General features: G+C 37.6%; 2 protein-coding genes and 1 long non-coding RNA gene across 3 annotated transcripts in view; 1 reads left to right on the forward strand and 2 right to left on the reverse strand.

Moving 5' to 3' along the window:
* LOC128014006 (galactose-specific lectin nattectin-like) overlaps nucleotides 1–23,178 on the reverse strand; it is a 120,657-nt gene that overhangs the window by 74,169 nt on the left and 23,310 nt on the right. The gene's annotated exons all lie outside the window — the stretch shown is intronic.
* Nucleotides 767–23,178, forward strand: part of LOC128014008 (interferon-induced GTP-binding protein Mx2-like) — a 31,826-nt gene continuing 9,414 nt past the window's right edge. Inside the window, exons 1-2 of the mRNA XM_052597235.1 lie at nucleotides 767–866; nucleotides 17,660–17,856. Coding sequence (XP_052453195.1) covers nucleotides 793–866; nucleotides 17,660–17,856 — 271 coding nt within the window. The 5' untranslated portion in view covers nucleotides 767–792. The remainder of the gene's footprint in view (nucleotides 867–17,659; nucleotides 17,857–23,178) is intronic.
* On the reverse strand, nucleotides 12,067–15,910 carry LOC128014010 (uncharacterized). Its single transcript, XR_008183475.1, has 4 exons — nucleotides 15,584–15,910; nucleotides 14,418–14,539; nucleotides 14,218–14,318; nucleotides 12,067–12,485 (listed from the first exon to the last, which is right to left on the reverse strand). It is a non-coding gene; the product is annotated as an uncharacterized LOC128014010 (long non-coding RNA).

A 23,178-nucleotide genomic window follows, 5' to 3' on the forward strand; every position in this document is an offset into this window, starting at 1 on the left:
GGCAGGAATATAACTAAAGACAGGACAAACTAACAAAACCACAAAAACATATGCGGAGCTCGTCACGGAGGCAGCCATCCTGTATCGGCGCCAGCGAGTACCTTTAGAAATCATTCTAATATGATGATTTATTATGAGTGTTGGAAACAGTTCTGCTGTAATGTGTGCGTGTGTGTATGTGTATGTGTATGTATAATATATATATATATATATATATATATATATATACTAAATCATGAACACAATGACAGAGTGAAATGGGCTGTGATGCATGGGGCGCCAGGTAAAATCTTGCCTAGGGCAGCAAATTGGTCAGGGCCGGCCCTGCGGTAACGACAACCTTTTCTCGCGGTCACGAGTTTAATGCGTAAACAAACCTGCGTGACCATAGCAACCCAGGATTATTAGAGAGAATGGGAACACAAACATTATTGTCTGTCTTTGAAAAACAGAGGCATGGTCGTAGTTGTGGAGGTCTGATTGGTTTAAAACTCCAGTGGGACATGCAGAAGAACCTGCCTGACTTGTTGAATATGTGTATGCTGGCATTTGCATTCTTATGTTTACTTGCAACTGTATAATGGGTGTGACACTATAAATTCAGTCTGACATACTTTATTTTTTATTTCTATTTTCAGCATCACCACAAATGCTCTGTTTGGGTGAAACCTAAATAACCATTTTTAAGAGGCATTCACAAGCAAGGACATTATAAAGGAAATATTCTTAGAACCTTTTATTTTCTTTCTCTTCATTTTCCAGAAAATGCCCACTTCAGGCACAATCGGTAAAATGTCCAGTTCAGGTTTGTTTTCAACTGCAGACCAAAGAAGTGATGAAGATGGTGATAGTTCTCAAAATGAAAGGTTAGTGTGTGTGAATGTGTATGTATGTAAAAATTGAATAAGTTGTTCATTTATTTTGAATTAAATATTAATGCTTTTAGAAGTTTGGCTTATTTCCTGCTATAAGAAATGTATATGTATATGCCAATTGCCTGGTCTTGTGTATATAAATTTAAGCATATAGTTAATTGTATAATGGTAATAAAAAATAAAATGGGAGTGAATTTAAGTGAATTCGACTGGTGGAAAATTTTCTAGGTAGGGATAAGCCATATCCAGCAATTTTAGTAAGCATCCCAATATGGTTTAATGCAGTTAAAGAAAAGAAAAAGTTAACAGAAGGAAAAAATATCAAGACAAGAATTTAAGAAACATACATTTCAAATATTTAAACCATAAACTATTTATCTTTTAATTGGGGAAACGAGCAAAGGCAAGGATCTATGTGCAGGTATTAAGTGACGTATATTCCATCTGCAGAGGGAATATACTGCTATACTGCTCATTTCGGTGTACATTCCCCCATTCAACATCATCAGCAACAGGAACGATGCACTAAAGCCGCGTTTCCACCGCAGGAACTTTACCCAGGAACTAGGGACTTGGTCCGGTACTTGGTGTGTTTCCACCGCAGGAACCAGGAACTAAATAAAAGTTCCGGGTAAAAAAATGCCCCCCAGAAAGTCCCTGCTGGCGAGGTGGTACTTTTTTAAAGTTCCGGAACTTTCGGGGGCGGGACTTTGGCGCTAAACATGCTGATTGGTTGAGTTCACGCAGCATTGGTTGAGTTCAACCACCATTTATTCGGATCAACATTTTCAAAATATTACTGTTATTGTTTCATGAAATGTAATTTTAAAAGTATTTCAGGCGAGAATGTAGTTGTTTAAAACTCAAATCTATGGTTTATTTATAAAGACAGCGCCTATTTAAAAATGTGTTTCGCCGATCTCGTAGACGGTGAGCTCCACTCGATCAGCGAGAGCTCAGTCCTCATGTATCCACAGAGAGCAGCCGCTCCTGGGATAGACCTTCTGATATGTGCTGCGGGGTAAATCTAACAGGTTTTCTTTGGTCTGTATTCAATTTATCTATATGTTAAAATGAAAATAAAAAAGGCAAGTCTATATAATATTTTGTTTCATTGTAATGGCTGTATATACACATTTCCCTGAACTAAGTACATTTCTGCAGCTGTTATTATGCTTAAATGAAAACGAAAGGAGGCAGTGGTATTTGATATCATATTTCGTTTTATTGTAAATATACAGTAAGGAAAATTGCAGTAGCCATGACAAGCAGACTGAAGTTATCAAGTACGCTGCTGTTTATAGATTTACCGGACTTGCGTCGTCGTGAACATCACACTCCCTAGACGAATGCACAAAGTCTGAACCAACTACCGAGGATGCACGTCCAAAATCAGCGTACTTTTTTTTTTTTTTTTTTTTTTTTAATCAGCGGTACTTTGTATTGAGAAACGCGCGCAGACCTACGTCACCAGTCTATTTGCCTAATCTACCCAGTACTTTACACCGCGGTGGAAACGCAGAAAGCAACAGGTCTGGGGGGAAAAAAGTTCCTAGTACAAATGTTCCGGGTAATTTCGGTGGAAACGCGGCATAAATGAACTGTACCAGCACATCAGTGAGCAGCACACAGCACACCCCGATGCTTATCTCATCAAAGCTGGGGATTTCAACCCAGCTGACCTTAAAGGGGGGGTGAAATGCTCGTTTTCACTCAATATCCTGTTAATCTTGAGTACCTATAGAGTAGTACTGCATCCTTCATAACTCCAAAAAGTCTTTAATTTTATTATATTCATAAGAGAAAGATAGTCTGTACCTATTTTTCCCGGAAAAACACGAGCCACGTGTGGGCGGAGCTAAAGAATCACGAGCGCCAGTAGGCATTTGCGTTGAGAGCGTCTGGAAGCTGTGACATTACCGTGAGGAAAAAAACATCCAAAACAAACCACGGCTAACAGTCAGATTCAGCGTATATTTATGATCCAGAATCAGATCCAGAGGCTGAAATTTAACAAGAGCAGCATCAGCAACGACGTCTCTATGTGGTATGTACTGAAACTGTATATATTTGCTTAGCGGTTTTGGAAAATGACTAAGTTCCACTTTATGTCGTCTTTTTTTTTTTTTTTTTTTTTTTTAAGCTGTACATGTGGAAAGTGCAGTTTGATGACAACATCGCATGTTGTTTACTTGATGTGCTCACGCGCCGATAGCTAAGTTAACAACACAGAGATATTTGAAGCAGTTTTACTCACCGCATGCGGTTCCAACACACGATCGTGACCCTTTTTCATTGGGACTGCATTATCCTTAAGAAATAAACAATGTGCAAATCCAGCGTCAAACTGGGGCTTGTTTGTAAAACAAGCATCTTCGAAATGCAGGGAACAAACAAAAACACTTGCACATCTCCGTTGATGCTCTGTAAAAATAAACTTCATCCACTGGTCCCTTAATGCTGTTTTTTTTTTTTTTGGTAATCTGTGCAGGGTTGTCTCGCACTGGTACCAAAAACACACTTCTTTTGTGGGTGGTGTTAGCGCAGTGGATAAGACACACATCTGTGGTGTGGGAGACCCGGGTTCGAATCCACTGTGAGACACCAATGTGTCCCTGAGCAAGACACTTAACCCCTAGTTGCTCCAGAGGCGTGCAACCTCTGACATATATAGCAATTGTAAGTCGCTTTGGATAAAAAGCGTCAGCTAAAATGAATAAATGTAAAATGTGAAAATGTGTAAAATGTGAAAATCGCTCTGATCAGTGAGTGTCTGTGCTCTGCTCTACGAGAGCGCACGCTCTTCCGTGAGAAGTGCCCTTAGGACCCATATAAGGAAATTCTGCTCCATCTAACGTCACACAGAGCCATATTCGAAAAAAACTTTCCGAAACTTGTGACAAACAGGAAGAGGTATTTTTGGAACAAAAATCAAAACGTACAACTTAATTTTTGAAACTTTGTCCATGTTCAGCATGGGAATCCAACTCTTTAACAGTGTAAAAAACTCAGTATGCATGAAATAGCATTTCACCCCCCCCCCCCCCCTTTAAGAGTGTGTTCCCAAAAATACACCAGCACATCAACTTTCCAACACGAGGTAATAACATCTTGGACTTTGTTTACACCACACAGAGAGGAGCTTACAAAGCCCTCCCCCTCCCCCACATCGGAGCCTCAGACCACATCACTGTTAAGCTAATGCCTGCATACAGACCGCTCATAAAAGTCGCCAAACCAGTTTACAAACAGATTAAAGTGTGGCCAGAAGGATCATCAGAGATTCTTCAGGACTGCTTCAACACAACTGACTGGGACATGTTTAAACAGGCTGCCACATGCAATAACACCACTGACCTCCAGGAGTACTCAGAGACTGTTACTGCCTACGTCAATAAGTGTATGCTTTCACACACAACCCTTAGGACCCTACCGTCCTGTTGCACTTACCCCCATCCTCATGAAGTGCTTTGAACGGCTAGTCATGCACCACATCAAGTCTGCCCTCCCCCCCTCCCCCCCTCCCTGGACCCCTTCCAGTTTGCATATAGGTCCAACCGGTCGACCGATGATGCCATCTCCACTGCCGTCCAGTCAGCACTCACCCATCTGGACAAAAAGGACTCATATGTCATAATGCTGTTCATAGACTTCAGTTCAGCATTCAACACAATCATCCCTCAACAGCTCATCTACAAGCTGAGTCAGCTGGGGCTCAACACTTCGCTGTGCAACTGGCTGTTGGACTTTCTGACTGGAAGACCTCAGGCAGTACGGGTCGGCAGCAACACATCCAGCACCATCACACTGAACACTGGGGCCCCCCAAGGATGTGTGCTGAGCCCCCTCCTCTTCACTCTGCTGACCCATGACTGCACACCGTCACACAGCTCCAACCTCCTTATTAAGTTTGCAGATGACACGACTGTGGTGGGTCTCATTAGCAACAAAGATGAGACAAACTACAGGAGTGAGGTGAGCCACCTGGCCAAGTGGTGCAGTGACAAAAATCTCTCTCTGAACGTGGAGAAGACAAAGGAGATTGTTGTAGACTTCAGGAGAGCACACACTCAGCACACTTCCTCTGACCATCAACGGTGCGACTGTAGAGAGAGTGAGCAGCACCAAGTTCCTGGGTGTGCACATCACAGAGGACCTCTCCTGGACTGAAAACACTGCAGCACTGGCCAAGAAATCACAACAGCGTCTCTACTTCCTCTGCAAACTGAGAAGAGCCAGATCCCCACCCCCATCATGTACACCTTCTACAGAGGCACCATCGAGAGCATTCTGTCTAGCTGCATCACTGTGTGGTATGGCGCCTGCAACGCGTCCTGCCGAAAGACTCTGCAATGCATAGTGAGAGCAGCTGAGAAGATCATTGGTGTCTCTCTCCCCTCCCTCCAGGACATTTATGTAACACGTCTCACCTGCAAAGCCCTCTGCATCACAGGTGATCCCACCCACCCATCACACAGCTTCTTCAGCCTGCTACCATCAGGGAGGAGACTGCGGAGTCTCCAGGCCAGGACCAGCAGACTGAAGGACAGCCACCAAGCTGTCAGGAAGCTGAACTCCCTCCCAAACCTGCCCCCCTCTCCTCTTCTTCGTCCCCAGGCACCACTGAACTATGAACCCCCCCCACTACTAATTATATGATGGCATGCACTAGTCACTTGTGCAGCATTGGTCTGCTCACTCACCTCTCACTACCTCATTCGGTATGGAACTGACGTCATTCCACTACCTCATCAGTCAGTTAAATAACTGCTCTTGGTCACTTGTCACTTTAATCAGACTTAATAAGATATTCTTAATAAGTGATTTTTTTGCACTAAAAAATATTTTAACTGCACTTATTAACTGCAATTGTTCACTTCATTTATTTGCACTATATCTGTCATTTACCTTGCGCTGCTTTGTTTAACTTTATTTTTAACTTTATTTTTAATTTTATTATGTCTTTTTTTTATCATTCCCTTATTGTATAGTTGTATCTACATTTTATATTTGACCTATATAGGTGAAGCTTTAACTGTAACTTTACAAAACATCTGAAAGGACCTCCCAAATTAAAATCCAAAATATTTCCACCTTCTTACATTCCCACAGACAATGGAATAAAGTACCAGGGAATTGTTTTTTTACACTTCATACAGTTAGGCGTCATTTGCTCTCTATGTTAACACAGGCTTGATGTACTATATAAAACAGAATTTCACTAAATTTATTGCAAACAGAAATGGTAGCAGCATCGATATGGTTCCCAATGTTTTTACTCAAAGATTTCTGGAGATCAATAAGCTTGTTCTGCCTATGTTCATATAGCATTGAGTAAAATTTATATAATGTTTGACTGTCTGAACTACAAAGAAGAAAATTTATTTGTCGCTAGTCGCTTTTTTGGAAAAAAAGTCGCTATGGGGGTCTGAAAAGTCGCTAAGTTGGCAACACTGGAAGGATCCTACTAATTTGGACAGCCTTCGTCGCGGTGCTGTGACGTAACATCCTTCAAATGAGTCCTCCGAAGGATGTAGACCCTGAATTTGGACACAGCCAACGTTCGTCGCGGACTTGGTCTTTTCAAGTGTGGGAAGTCGAGACACTAGTGATGGGAAGTTCGGATCATTATACCGACTCAGACTTTTGAGTCGTGTTCCGCAAAATGAACAAATCCTTTTTTTTCCGAGTCATTTCGTTCATTTTAGCAAAATGTAAATAAAATGTTACGTGTTACTTCCCCAACACATCTAGTACTTACGCAAACATTGATTACACTACAAAAATACAAAACTAAAATGCTTTAAAGGTACAGAAAATATTAATTAATTCTTTACCTGGGTCTTCAGTTTGTGTTTAACTCACCTCTTGTCTGACAAGTCTTCGGGTTCAAATCATTCCTTAATCACGTGACAGATCCATTCGCTATTTCCAGACATCCCAAGTCTCCCGGAAGTTCCGGGAGTCTCCCGCATATTGAAAGCGGCTCCCTGAGACCCGCAAATTAGCTAAAATCTCCCGGAATCTAGACCGAGCGAGCAAAAGCACGCATGCGAAACAGATACTGTGTTTCAAACCGTGTAGCGCGCGCACGGCAGAGAGGGAGAGGGAGCGAGAGACCTTGAGTGTGCGAAGCGCATGTCAGACAGAGAGCATCCTGATTGGCCTGTTTCTGCAAATCAACCAATCAATTATCAGTGTGGGCGGGCTTTTATCTCTTCTCCCGAACAAAATTAATCAGCTATCGTCTATCTTGTCCAAATTCAGGGTCTGCATCCTCCTTAGGATCCTTCCTACCCGGTTGAAGGAGGATGGGTCCTCCGACGACCGCAAAAACCGGAAGTCGGTGTTTGTGAATTTGGACAGCCTACCCTTCTTTCAGTTCCCTCCCTTAACCGTTGCTCATATCCTGTCGCCTAGCAACCGTGACAGCGCCAAGCAAGACGCCGGTGAAGAGCTCATCGTTCTCTCCCCAGAGCTTTATAAACACTTCTGTCTGCTCTTTCGTCCTTAGAAGCGTTAAAACAGCTTCAATCACTAACAAATAAGCTGTGTGTAAGGGGATATTCACACAGGCAGTAAGGAAGAAGCTAGTTTACAAAAGTAATCGTTGTTTTTTTTTTTTTTTTTTTTTACATATACACGTACACATGTAAAAAAAAAAAATGCTTAACGCTAAAACAAAATGCCTAACTAGAAAACCACTGAAAACATATATTTTTGAAAAGCCTGTTTTTAAAAAACATCGAAAATAATACTCCTCCCCCACTCCGCTACTGCTCGCTTCATCCTGCCGAAAAGAATTATGGGATAGGTAGGACGCGAAAGGATCCACCACACCCATCCTTCGAATTCGGGGAAAAGGAGGACGCATTTGTGGGCCGCATTTGAAGGATCCTACGAATTTGGACAGCCTTCGTCGCGGCGCTGTGACGTAACATCCTTCAAATGCGTCCTCCGAAGGATGTAGACCCTGAATTTGGACACAGCGACTGGAGCACCATGGCAGAGGGAGAGTGCCACAAAAAAAAAAAATATCTAAAAATAAAAAAAAAAAGTACACGAGAGTGTACCCCTGTCTTATAGATGTAAAACATAATGACAGTCTTGCTCAAGCATTGCCCATGGCGGGTTAAATGATTGCAAAAGGCATGTTGAGGTGAGTTGACAAGTTTCATTTCATCTGCATATTATTCTGGCTAGTTGCCAAGGCTACATTGAATTCGAGATACCTCCCTGAAATGACTTTTTGCAGGTTGGGATGTCTGTATTTCTGAAATTTTTCTGCCACTGTGTTTTTTTGTTAGTGTTTCTTGAGGATCTGTGAAAATAATTAAAAAATATTTATTAATTTGTCTTTTTGACTGTCTATCAGTAAATAAACACTAGGCTATATAATAATATAATAATCCAAGTATTTATAGCCTAGTTTAATTTTTAATCCAATTTTGAGTTTGCTGCTATAATAATTGCTTTTCCTAGGCAGACTTGACAAATTGGTCTAATATATGAATCTAATCTGAAGGGTTAACTAAAAAGACATAAATCATACAACAAGGTAATTTTTGAAGATTAGAAACCACTGTAAAAAAAAAAAAAAAAAAATCAAAGTGATGTCGCCGTCATAGAGACGACTCGTTCTTCCCTAGTCACATTAAAGATTCGTTCGTTCAAGAAACAACACATCACAAGACAATCACAACAGCGTCTCTACTTCCTCTGCAAACTGAGAAGAGCCAGATCCCCACCCCCATCATGTACACCTTCTACAGAGGCACCATCGAGAGCATTCTGTCTAGCTGCATCACTGTGTGGTATGGCGCCTGCAACGCGTCCTGCCGAAAGACTCTGCAATGCATAGTGAGAGCAGCTGAGAAGATCATTGGTGTCTCTCTCCCCTCCCTCCAGGACATTTATGTAACACGTCTCACCTGCAAAGCCCTCTGCATCACAGGTGATCCCACCCACCCATCACACAGCTTCTTCAGCCTGCTACCATCAGGGAGGAGACTGCGGAGTCTCCAGGCCAGGACCAGCAGACTGAAGGACAGCCACCAAGCTGTCAGGAAGCTGAACTCCCTCCCAAACCTGCCCCCCTCTCCTCTTCTTCGTCCCCAGGCACCACTGAACTATGAACCCCCCCCACTACTAATTATATGATGGCATGCACTAGTCACTTGTGCAGCATTGGTCTGCTCACTCACCTCTCACTACCTCATTCGGTATGGAACTGACGTCATTCCACTACCTCATCAGTCAGTTAAATAACTGCTCTTGGTCACTTGTCACTTTAATCAGACTTAATAAGATATTCTTAATAAGTGATTTTTTTGCACTAAAAAATATTTTAACTGCACTTATTAACTGCAATTGTTCACTTCATTTATTTGCACTATATCTGTCATTTACCTTGCGCTGCTTTGTTTAACTTTATTTTTAACTTTATTTTTAATTTTATTATGTCTTTTTTTTATCATTCCCTTATTGTATAGTTGTATCTACATTTTATATCTGCCGAAAAGAATTATGGGATAGGTAGGACGCGAAAGGATCCACCACACCCATCCTTCGAATTCGGGGAAAAGGAGGACGCATTTGTGGGCCGCATTTGAAGGATCCTACGAATTTGGACAGCCTTCGTCGCGGCGCTGTGACGTAACATCCTTCAAATGCGTCCTCCGAAGGATGTAGACCCTGAATTTGGACACAGCGACTGGAGCACCATGGCAGAGGGAGAGTGCCACAAAAAAAAAAAATATCTAAAAATAAAAAAAAAAAGTACACGAGAGTGTACCCCTGTCTTATAGATGTAAAACATAATGACAGTCTTGCTCAAGCATTGCCCATGGCGGGTTAAATGATTGCAAAAGGCATGTTGAGGTGAGTTGACAAGTTTCATTTCATCTGCATATTATTCTGGCTAGTTGCCAAGGCTACATTGAATTCGAGATACCTCCCTGAAATGACTTTTTGCAGGTTGGGATGTCTGTATTTCTGAAATTTTTCTGCCACTGTGTTTTTTTGTTAGTGTTTCTTGAGGATCTGTGAAAATAATTAAAAAATATTTATTAATTTGTCTTTTTGACTGTCTATCAGTAAATAAACACTAGGCTATATAATAATATAATAATCCAAGTATTTATAGCCTAGTTTAATTTTTAATCCAATTTTGAGTTTGCTGCTATAATAATTGCTTTTCCTAGGCAGACTTGACAAATTGGTCTAATATATGAATCTAATCTGAAGGGTTAACTAAAAAGACATAAATCATACAACAAGGTAATTTTTGAAGATTAGAAACCACTGTAAAAAAAAAAAAAAAAAAATCAAAGTGATGTCGCCGTCATAGAGACGACTCGTTCTTCCCTAGTCACATTAAAGATTCGTTCGTTCAAGAAACAACACATCACAAGACACTAAACAAAGAGCTGGTAGGTAACCTTTATGTATGGTTTATGTTTGTATGGTTTTCTCAGATCAGTGTTTTACACCGTCAGGCTCTGCTCGCGTTGGTCGTGGTTGATTTTAATCGAATGTTCAGTCAACGTTTAATAAAACACATGCCAAATGACAATATGCACAGAATGTTCCATAATAATAATTGTCTTGTGACACGTTACTTGTTAATGCACGAGAGTAAGTCAGTTAGATAAATTGTCAGGCCTAACTTAGTCATTTACACATGATATGGATGCATTCTGTGCATTTCATTAAGAATTTGAATTTTTTTTTTTTAAGATTGAGAATAACAGACACACATAAGTGTTTATTTTGAAGGCAGGGAAGAGAGCAGTGCCAAGCCATGATAAGAAGTAAAGATAACTTCTGAAAAAGTTTCTTTCAATAAAAAAAAAATATTCTCAAATTTATCTTAATGCATTTATACAGGGATGACAAAAAACTAAATTAATTAAAAAAATGTGCTTTATTACTGCATTTTTTTTACTGCACGTAACTTTAAAGTAAAAAAAATAATAATAAAATAAATATATGTAATATACTGTGGAATTTACTTCTTTTTTTTGGTCACTGGCTGCCACCCCATTTGGAGGCACACTGTAAAAAAGAATTTGTTGAGTCAACTAAAAATATTTTGTTACCCCCGCTGCCTAAAAAAAAACTTGTTGAAACAACTTCAAATTATAGTGGAGTTAGTCCAGGTAACAAATTTCTTTAAGTTGACTTGACTAATATTTTCTAGTCCAGTCAACTAAATCCTGTTGTGTCAACAGGGATTTTTTTTTTTTACTTCGATCAATAATCATAAACAAATTTTACCCCACTGCCTTAAATGTTTAAATAAAGATGACAAAACACTTTTTTAATGTAATTTATTTAATGATAGAGACAACACTTTCATTCACATTTAAATTGAACAAGCAATTTGCCATCAACTGATAATTGTTAAACAAAACAAAAAAAAGCAAAATATAAAAACACACGTCTAAAGATCTGAACTGACACTTGAAAGTGTGATGTATAATAAATAGCATTGGCATGGGATTGAGAAACAAATAGTTGCATTTCAATTCATCAGATCAAAACCACAGGGATTGTTTTTAATTTCATAACTCAATATGAAAACCAGAAGGTTGAACTCTGCATATTAACCCTGCACAAGTTCACATGCACCCCCCCCCCCCCCACCATAATGCAAGTCATGGTCAAAATGAGAAACCAAGATATATGTATATAACATCACAATTAGTTACAAAAAATTAGTGTACCGTACTTCTGTATAATAAGATATAAATGGAATGAATGCACATGGAAGCACAAAAATCTAAACAGTCAGATTCTAAATTTCACAGCACAACATGACCAGACAGAGGTGTTAACATCAGAAGGATCTTTTCCAAACTCGTCCCCCATCATAATGCTACATACTGAAAATGTGTACATACTGTTTAAGAAAATGAGAGGGGAAACAACATTTGTTTACATGAGAACATGCATATTCCAAGTTATGACATGATAAACTTTAATGTACATTCTAAAATGTAGTGAAAGGCACAAAAGAACCTTTCCTTATTAAAAAACAAAAAACAAAAAAAACACTACTTTTTAAGAAAGAGTGCTGTGGAGCCGATGGACACATCATGAACACTGAAAAGTGAAAGTGACATGACATACATTTGTGCTCTTCATTTAACCCATCCAAAGTGCACACACAGCAGTGAACACACCGTGAACACACACCCAGAGCAGTGGGCATCCATTTATGCTGCAGCACCCGGGGAGAAGTTGTGCCTTGCTCAAGGACACCTTATTTGTGGTGTTGAGGGTGGAGAGGGCGCTGGACATTCACTCCCCCACACCTACAGTTCCTGCCGCTGTAGCGAGCACATGGTGGGAGCAGCTGATCTTCACAAGTTTTTGCAGAGCCTCAATGGTGTATTTAATGCGCTGAAGGTAGTGGATGTTCACTGCATACAGACCCATTAGGAGTCCAAATGCCTTGGGGACATGGGAGATGTCAGTGATGACAGGATGTCCAAATGAGACCAATGTTGGTTATTCCTTGGGAAGCACATCACATTGCTGTTCATCAGTTACAATCAGAATGCCCTCTTCAATTTCTTTCTCAACATCCTTAATGTCACTGGATGGCTGGGAAAAAAAAAAAATATTACATTACTTAATAGATTTATAAACAAATGAACACACATATGTACATACACTATTAAAGTTGTGTGTTAAAAGCACAGCTACCAATTAATGCAAAGTGTAATTCACCTTCAAGTGGAAGATATATTATTTTGAAACATTTAACCAAAAATGAAAGTCAACTGTAAATGCTGCTCCTCAACGGTTTCGTTTAGAAACATTCAAAATAACTTCCTGTAAAAAGTTAAAAGCCTGTTAAAAGCCTGTACAAATTTCTTTGTTCTGCTGAACACAAAGAGTTTAAAATCCCATGGGAAGATAAGTGTAAAATACACCCCCAGAAACAACTATACTAAAAATGGGGGGAAATTATTTTCTTCACTGGTATTCTACATGATTTCTGAATGACATAAAATGTGACAAACCAATACAACATTCAGGTTTTTTTCTTAATCCAATTCTAAGTGTCTAATCTGTCACACCATTTATACAATGATCAGAAAATATATTGGTGTAAATAGGTATTCCTTTTAAATAATAGTCTGTTGCACTGCATGTTCAGAGTAAAGCATGACTCTTAAAGGCTTGGTTAACCCATGTATGTTTTACTCACCCTCATGGCATCGTTAGTGTGTATTTCTTTCTTCTTTCAGACAAATCCAGTCGGATTATATAAAAAAATATTTATGGCAATAGGTGGGTGTTTTTTCCAACAGTCCAAAAGTAGTCAAATAATGTGCATCAATTCATAATAAAAAGTACCTCACATGGCTCTGAGAGGTGAATAAAGGCCTCCTGTAGCGAATCCATGTGTTTTTGTAAAAAAAAAAAAATACATATTTAAAATGTTATTCAAAACATATTTAAACACTTTTCTCTCACTTTCGTGAGAGCCATTCCGGGTGGATGAAAATAGGACATAGGGGTCATGCATGCACCGATGATTAGTGACGAACACGGAAGAGCGGAGGAGAGACAACAATACGCCAATCACGAAGTAGAATCACAAAATTAGGCTTGCACGTATGATAGTCAGTGGAAGAGAAAAAAAGTGTTTACAACTTTTTAAATATGGATATTTTTCTTACAAAAAGCGCATCGATTTGCTACAGGAAGCCTTTATTCACCCCCCAGAGCCATGTGAGACACGTTTTATTGATGGATGGGTGCATTTTATTTGACTATTTTTGGACTGCTGAGAAAAAAACACACCTGTCTGCTGCCATTAAATAACTTGGAAGAGCCAGGACAATGTTTAATTCAACTCAGATCAGATTTGTCTGAAAGAAGAAAATCATATACACATAGGATGCCTTTGAATGAGTAAAACATGGCCTAATTAAAATTTTTTGGTGAAATAATCCTTTAAGCAAAGTTGCTAATGGCCAATATGCTAGCACTGAACATTTTTCAGGATTCAAAACAGTACTCAGCAAAATAATAAAGAATGGCTATGTCCATAAACAGGGTTTCTGGTGGTTTTATGAAGATAAATTCAATACTTTAAATACCAATTATAGAAAATTCACGGAATAAAACTGAAGGGAAAATAATGTCAAATTATGTTTTCTAAATTTTGAAGCTGTTTTCCAATGCAAATATCTACATTTTCGTAAAGGGTTCACCCAAAAAAGAAAAAGAAAGGAAGTTGTCATTTACTAAATCTCAAGTTGTTTTGAACCTGAATTAGTTTATTTCTGTTAGTCCCAGTCCCAGTTTCTTCTTCTTCTATTACCTGGACCACATCACTGCAGACTGATGGTGCTCAGATTGGTCATCCACAAGCGTAATCCCAGCAGTCATGTCCTTGATGAATTCCTGCGCAGAGCCTGTGTGCTTTAATAAAAACAAATGGATGCATTAAACAGGGCCTTACAAACGTAAAGCATATAGACTCCGATTAATGTGCATTTATAAATAAATAAATTTACTTACAACTTCGTCCAAGCTCTACTGTGTAAATGCCATTTCCATTATGTCTGCATATCATTTTGATGGATAACTGCAAAAGGACTCGCTGTGGTCCATTCACAGGATTATTGAATTCTGCTCTGAATCTTCAGTCATCCCAAAATATCATAAACATGAAAAATACAAAAACATGTTAAAACACTGTAAAATAATAAACATACATATAAATAAATCTTTACAGAGAAAGACAAATGTATTGACAAGTTTGTATTAAATGCCAAAGACAAACTATACCATCCAGACGATGCTTTTAAATGACACAACACAGAATTATAACACAATAAAAGGAAATTTAACACATTTGTGTCGATCGTTATTGTATCTCTATTTATACAAGATATATGCTTTTATTCTAAAATATATAGATTTGAACGTATGCAATTTACTTATGACCGTATATTCACCATAGACTGTATAAAAACAGATATTCACGCAGCATTACACTGGGTTCTAGGTTCTAGCGAGGCACTTGAATGGCTAACGTTACTTCAGAAAACTGAAAGAAGAGTTTGTAACGCTTCCTTCAGAACTTCATCTGAACCGTAGACTGTAAAAAAAATCATCAGAACTAAGCTTATGTCAGCGATATCAAATGTAACGTTAAGTTACGCGCTCCAGAAGAACTCTGAGCGAGGTGCTCATCTGTGCTGCTCATTCGTTTCCTTTATAACATGCAGAAAAGACACAGTTCGAGTAGGAATCTCTTTTTCCCCTAATTTTTCATCGATGTATATTCTGACGGATGTCTTACGCTGTCAGGTTTAGAGCAGCTCATTTTTTTTAAATTCCCGCCGTTCTTAATCCATACAGTGATCTGTTGAGCTCTCGCGCTCTGTTTGAACGGTCTCTAACGCAGCCCTGGGCTCTAATAATACATTCAAATTGTATTTTTATCGTTCTCCACATTAAGTTCAGCTCCACTGTCCCGCATGGGAGAATATATGTTTTAATATTTATAAGGAAAATACTGTGGAACTGCCTGTATTTTGAGGCTTCAGAGTGCCGCGAAACGAACATTTACATACAGTAATTTACATACAGAATATACCACTCTATAACCATACTTACTCTTCTGAGACAACAAATGTAATTTTACACATTAAGCCAATAAATACGAATAGTTTACTTACCAAAGTTGTATTTTAGTCAAATGTCCAAACTTTGAGGAGAAACTGACTAGAATGGCTGACGACCTTCTTCTCTCTTCAACAGCATTCAGGAGAATGACGAGATCTCGCGATAAGTGATGTTGTGAACGTGATATTGCTATTGAATTGAGTCAACAAATTTTTTTAAGTTATAAGGACAAATAACCTAGTTCAGTCAACTTTCAAACTAGTTGAGACACTGAAAACTTAAAATTTTTAGTTGAATGAACAAATTCAGTAACTGCAAGTTGTGTCAACATAAAAAAATTCATTGAAACAACTAAACTGCTAAATAATTTTTTACAGTGCAGTGCCCCAGCATGCCCCCACCACTGAAAATGCCAGAGGTGGAAAGTAACGAATTACATTTACTCGCGTTACTGTAATTGAGTAGCTTTTTTGTGTACTTCTACTTTTTAAAGTAATTTTTAAAATCTGTAATTTTACTTTTACTTAAGTATATTTGGCCATATTTATGCTCTATGCAGTGTAAACTGTGCTTACCTAGAGAGACCAAACTAGCAGCATATAAAATCTCGACATCAACCCTTCGCAAGCATGTAGAGGTAAGCTAAATAATTGCAACGTTGCATTGGTGGTTAAAATGAAGCTTTGACATTTTAGCAAGAGGTTTTGCACAAATTAGCCAAAAAGACTGGTGCGGAGTGTGCGATTTATCTGGGATTTATCGTCTGCTATAATATCGTTGTTTTAACAACGCGCGCATTTACAGTGCGTTCTTTATATATATATATATATATATATATATATATATATATATATATATATATATATATATACATATATATATATATATATATATATATACATATATATATATATATATATATATATATATATATATACACATACATAAATATATATATATATACATATATATATATATATATATATTATATATATATAAACATATTTTACAACAGGTCAGTAAACAAGTTAATTAAGAGACTTGCGTTTTAGATACCATATTGCCTGTTTTTGCTCTATTTTTTACAACAAAAAATAATTCCAAACATAGCCACCAAAGCACAGTTTTGCATCTCAGAGCAACATGACTGTTTAGTTCCTGAATTAATCAACCGTTTAAATGATTCGGTTCAATCGCAATGACTCACTTATTAACAGTGACTTGCTGACACATACTGGCCATTTTAAGTTCACAATTAAAGTATCTTTTTATTTTTATTTTTTTATATATTTTTTTTTTTTTCTTATCATTTCAAATGAGTATTCAACATTTTATGTCTTGTATATCAAAAAATTATTCATGCATTTGTAACTGCAGGTTAAATGCATTCTTGTCCTGCACTAAACAGTGTGTAAATACATCTAAATGCCACTTCCGATGAAGCTTCTGCATTTCGTCTGCATTGAAAAGATGAGTTTGTTGATACTGATTTGCCTGGTAACAGCCCAAATGTCTTATTCTAAATAACTGATTTCTTTAAGTAAAAACAACTAGTTTGAGATTAATAGGCCTGTGCCAGTGGTGTCAAACTCAGTTCCTGGAGGGCCATATAGCCCTGCAGAGTTTAGTTCTAACCCTGCTCCAGCACACATATCATGTAGTTTTCAAATAAGCCTAAATGATTAAATTAGCTGGATCAGGTTTGTTTAATTAGGGTTATATCTAAACTGTGCAGGACTATGGCCCTCCAGGAACTGAGTCTGACACCCTTGGTCCTATTTTTGCCTCCCCATCACTGTTAAAATGTAACTAAGTAATTTTTACTCTGAGTAAATTTTAAACAAGCTACTTTTTACTTTTACTTGAGTAGATTTTTAGACTGGTACTTTTACTTGTACTTAAGTAAAATTTCATTCATGTAATGGTACTTTTACTTGAGTAGAATATTTTTGTACTCTTTCCACCTCTGGAAAATGCTCTAGACACGCCCCTTGAGCAAGACATCACATCAGTAAAATATAAAATACATTAAACAAATAAAAGTGACTATGTATGAAAGGCCAAACATTGAAAGAATGACAGTACAATCTGTTTTTTTTTCTTTACATGTGTACATCTATCTTTTACAGTCAGAAAATGATGGGAGCAGTTCACAGTCATTTAGAAAAGCACATTCGTCCATGCATTGATCTGATTGACACTCTGAGGTCAGATGGCATCCATAAAGACTTGGCATTACCGACTATTGTAGTAATTGGAGACCAGAGTTCTGGAAAAAGTTCTGTGTTGGAAGGACTGTCTGGAATTGGACTTCCAAGAGGCAATGGTGAGTACTAATTTAATCTTTGCTATTGAATATTCATACACACTGGGTGACCACTTTAGGCACATATCTCAAATAGTGCTCTTTGTTTGTCTGAGATCTGGTGACAAGGCCCTGACTGAAAACACATAGGTCCCTAGGAGTATGTTTTCTACAACAGGAATAATTAGTTTTATTTACCCCTCTGCAAGTATTCTCGTAAACCTAGTCGGTCATGTCTTAAGTGCACGTATACAGTGGGGAAAGAAATATCCTCCTGTGCATTATAATATTGGATCCGTGCAGTCTGTCTTAAAGGGGCAGCAGCCTTTAAATACCTGCTGTTCAATTAGTGGCACCTGCTGTCAGAGAGAGCCAGAAGAATGCAGATCAAATTTATTTTGCTTTAGCATGAAGCTGCAGTTTCACAATACTTGAATTACACTTATGAGTGTAAAATGCACAGTAAAATGCTGCAAATAATTTTTTTTATTATGCTTGAAACTCGAATTACACCTTTTACAAATGCCGCGTTTCCACCAAAATTACCCAGAACATTTTTACCAGGAACTTTTTTTCCCAGGAACATTTTTCCCCCCATACCTGTTGCTTTTTGCGTTTCCACCGCGGTGTAAAGTACCGGGAAGATTAGGCAAATGACTGGTGACGTAGGTCCGCGCGCGTTTCTCAATACAAAGTACCGCTGATTAAAAAAAAAAAAAAAGTATGCTGATTTTGGACGTACATCATCAAGTAGGTCAGACTTTGTGCATTCGACTGGGGAGTGTGATGACCGCAACGACGCAAGTCCGGTAAATCTATAAACAGCAGCGTAACTATATATATATATATATATATATATATATATATATATATATATATATATATATATATATATATATATATATATATATATATATATATTATACTTGATAACTTCAGCTCGGCTACTGCAATTTTCCCTACTGTATATTTACAATAAAACGAAATAGGATATCAAATACCACTGCCTCCTTTGGTTTTCACTTAAGCATAATAACAGCTGCAGAAATGTACTAAGTTCAGGGATATGTGTATCCATTACAATGAAATGAAATATTATATAAATTTGCCTTTTTTATTTTCATTTTACCATATAGATAAATTGAATACAGGCCAATGAAAACCTGTTAGATATACCCCGCAGCTGAATTATATTTTATGTTTAACCACTAAAGAGACATCAGAGCCAGCGGCACATATCAGAAGGTCTATCCCAGGAGAGGCTGCTCTCGGCGGATACATGAGGACTGAGCTCCCGCTGATCGAGTGGAGCTCACCGTCTCCGAGATCGGCGAACCACATTTTTAAATAGGCGCTGTCTTTACAAATAAACCACAGATCTGAGTTTTAAACAACTACATTCTCGCCTGAAATACTTTTAAAATTAGATTTCATGACACAATAACAGTAATATTTGAAAATGATCCGAATAAATGGTGTTTGAACTCAACCAATGCTGCGTGAACTCAGATGGCTTTGGCTACAGCAATTTTTATCTCAGTATATTTACAATAACACGAAATAGGATATAAAATACCACTGCCTCCTTTCGTTTTCATTTAAACATAATAACAGCTGCAAAAATGTACTTAGTTCAGGGATATGTGTAACGTTATATACAGCCATTACAATGAAACAAAATATTATATAGACTTGCCTTTTTTATTTTCATTTTAACATATAGATAAATTGAATACAGACCAAAGAAAACCTGTTAGATATACCCCGAAGCAGTAATATTTGGAAAATGTTGATCCGAATAAATGGTGGTTGAACTCAACCAATGCTGCGTGAACTCAACAGAGTGTTTAGCGCCAAAATCCCGCCCCCGAAAGTACCGGAACTTTGAAAAAGTACCACCTCGCCAGCAGGGACTTTCTGAGGGGCATTTTTTTACCCGGAACTTTATTTAGTTCCTGCGGTGGAAACACACCAAGTACCAGGCCAAAGTACCTAGTTCCTGGGTAAAGTTCCTGCGGTGGAAACGCGGCTAAAGATAATCTTGTGCATGCAAATTTAATTTACGCTTAGTTTTATGTACACTTCCACAACTCCTACCCTTTTTGGCATTAAATACCCTTCATACCTTCCCATCCCTGACCGTGTGTGAGAAGGTCAATGCTTATAAAGTGTGTCTGATGACGTGCTTTGTGTGTGATTGTTCTCAGGTGCATGGTGTGATTGTTATCAGGTGAACTTCTGATTTGTGCAATGGATCATGGGAAATGTAGTCCAGGGTGTAGTGTGAAAGTCTGTGTGGTGAATTAACGGCAGTTCAAAGACCAGATTATGACAATCTAAATCCTCTGCCTAGCATCTGACTGGTTTGTGATCGTAAGATCCATGTGAAGCTAGCATGAGAGTTAAAAGAGACATTAGGTCCCCAGTGAACAGATAATTGAAAGTATAGTATATACTTATCAAATATCTATTGTGATCAGTTTTTCAATAGCAACATTGTCTAAATTTAGTGATCACTTAAAACTGGAATCAGATTGAACACAGAGCTAGACTAAAATTTAAACTAAATCCTGATAAATTCAGAAGCCCAAGTAAAAGGCCGAATATGCATTAAACCTTCAACCAGGCCTTTGGATTCTGCTTTTTGGGCTGGCGGTGGATCCTTACATTAACATGAACAATATATTTTTTTACACTTATTAATGTTTGTTGATGTTAGTTAATGCAATTAATAATGTTAACAAATGAGATATTATTGTAAAGTACTGTAACCAAAACCTTTAAAATGTTTTTTTTTTAAGTTTATAAATCCTTAATGATCTATCAGCATTTTTTACATTTTTGCCTGCATTGCAGCTGAGTTTTCATCTGTGAGCTGAACTGTTTTACTGCTACATCCATTAGATGTAAATTCAGATAAATGTCATTCCAAATGTCGTTCCAAACCCGTAAGACCTCCGTTCATCTTCGGAACACAGTTTAAGATATTTTAGTTTTAGTCCGAGAGCTTTCTGTCCCTCCATTGAAAATGTATGTCCAGAAAGGTAATAAAAACATCTTCAAAGCAGTCCATGTGACATCAAAAGGCCAGTTAGAATTTTTTGAAGCATCGAAAATACATTTTGGTCCAAAAATAGTAAAAACTATGACTTTATTCAGCATTGTCTTCTTTTCCGGGTCTGTTGTGAGTGCGTTCACAGCACTGCAGTTTAGTCACTTGATCACTTGATGTAACTGGATCTTCTTGAACCAGTTCACCAAATCAAACTGAATCTTTTGAAACCGTTCCCGTCTCCAGTAAGCATTAATCCACAAATGACTTAAGCTGTTAACTTCTTTTTAACGTGGCTGATACTCCCTCTGAGTTCAAACAAACCAGTATCCGGGAATAATTAATTTACTCAAACAGTACACTGACTGAACTGCTGTGAAGAAAGAACTGAAGATGAACACCGAGCCGTGCCAGATAACGAACAAAAGATTGACTCGTCTTATAATTTATCATACTAAATAGCATTATACAACAGTAGTTGTCCACGAAAAACAACGGTGATCTGCCGTGGTACAAGTCCTTGTGGAGATGGAAAGAATGCCTCCCTCTCCTGTTCCATTGTTGTCTCCATTTGTAGTTTGGCTAATGCACTTTACAAAAAGGAAAACGGAATTGTATTATTTTTACTAAAACTTTAATAAATCACCACAGAAACACCGTTCAAGATACAGTGAAACAAATAACTGATGTTTGAACAAAAACAGACAAAGTTTGTGGATGTTATTGGATGCTTCCTGTTTCTCATTTCTCACCATAATAAGTTTGGTGACAATCAGTTAGAAAACCTCAGAGGAGTATATCAAATTCCAGAGCATGTCCTTTTTACAAAGCCCTGAATAGCCATGTTCAGCTGAGCCTATGACATGCAGGGCAAAAGCTGTTCAGCCTGATTAGATTTTTGAACTGAGTTTTGTATGAATGCGTTTAAATATGTGTGAGATGCACAGTACCACCGTTCTCTATATGCTCCATCCCATTGGCTCAAAAAAAAAAAAAAAAACGCACCATTCTCCCATCCGCGCTTGCTACCGCTCTTACCTCATGTTTGCGGCGGAACGTTCATAATTGATGGATGGACATCTATGCCTGGGTAAAGGACATCAGCAATCCGGCGCAGAGAAAAGAAAACTAAAGAAAGTAAAAAAAAAAAAAAAAAACGGGCATAAAGTTTGCTTGACGTTGGACATTCAATGACTTGCAGTCATAAAAACAACTGTATTTGTTCATCTAGGTGCAGCTATAATGAACAATTGAATGTTTGATATTTATTCAAATAAACTGTAAATCATATGTAAATTTATGCTACTTTTTCACATGGGCTCAAATGCAAATTTGAAGATCAATAGCATTTGAGGAGAAAGACTTGCAGTCATAAAACGATTGTAATGTGTTCATTTAGGTGTCAGCTACAATGCACATCTATACATTTTAATATATATTAAAATACATTTTAAGTAATTTAGGTAAAAACAAGGCTCGTTTAATACTTTCAGGCACATTCCTGTGAAAGTTTTTTTTTTTTTTTTTCAGGTTCCCTTACGAAAATTACCCATGGTTTTAACAATAACACCACAAATCATCATTCTTGTAGCCATGGTAACTTCAGATTAACCATGGTTTTGTTACTTCAAATAATAATTTACAAAAAAGTATTAATATAATATTTTTTTGTTGTTGTTGCTATAAAAACAGACTTAAGCCATCAGTAGCCTTTAAAATGACTTAAAATGCATTATATAAAAAAAACAATGATGCAATTTTGATTGGTTAATAATAACACTGTTAAAATACATAATGTAGGCAAATACAATATAAACAATTTATGTACATGTTATTACAAATTCCTGCAAAGGGAGCCAAATGCCATGTAATTGCTGCTGTTACACTTACAGGGCAATCAAATCCTTGCTTAGGCTACTGTCCAAACATTTAATTCAAATATTCACTTAATATTTCATTTTTGGCAACCTTTTTGCTATAGATGACACAGCCTTTATAATTTCTTCAACAAAAAACGTGCATATCACAACCCTATCAAAAATAAACCACGTTTTATCATAGTTAAACTGGTTAATTTGCTTTTGCATGATTTCTGAATGCTTGAGACTATAAAATAAATTAGAGTCATAAGTTATAGCTATAGGTAAATGTTGAGAGACATTTACCTATAGTATTGTAAATTTCCTTTTTTAATTTCCTTTTTTTAATTTTTTTTTATTAAAGTTAGGTATAGTAGGTGTTATTTTTCCCATCATATTTGAGGAATGGGGGCACAGCAATACAATCCTGCT

This window comes from Carassius gibelio, chromosome B25 (genome assembly GCF_023724105.1).
Source record: "Carassius gibelio isolate Cgi1373 ecotype wild population from Czech Republic chromosome B25, carGib1.2-hapl.c, whole genome shotgun sequence".
NCBI lineage: Eukaryota > Metazoa > Chordata > Actinopteri > Cypriniformes > Cyprinidae > Carassius > Carassius gibelio.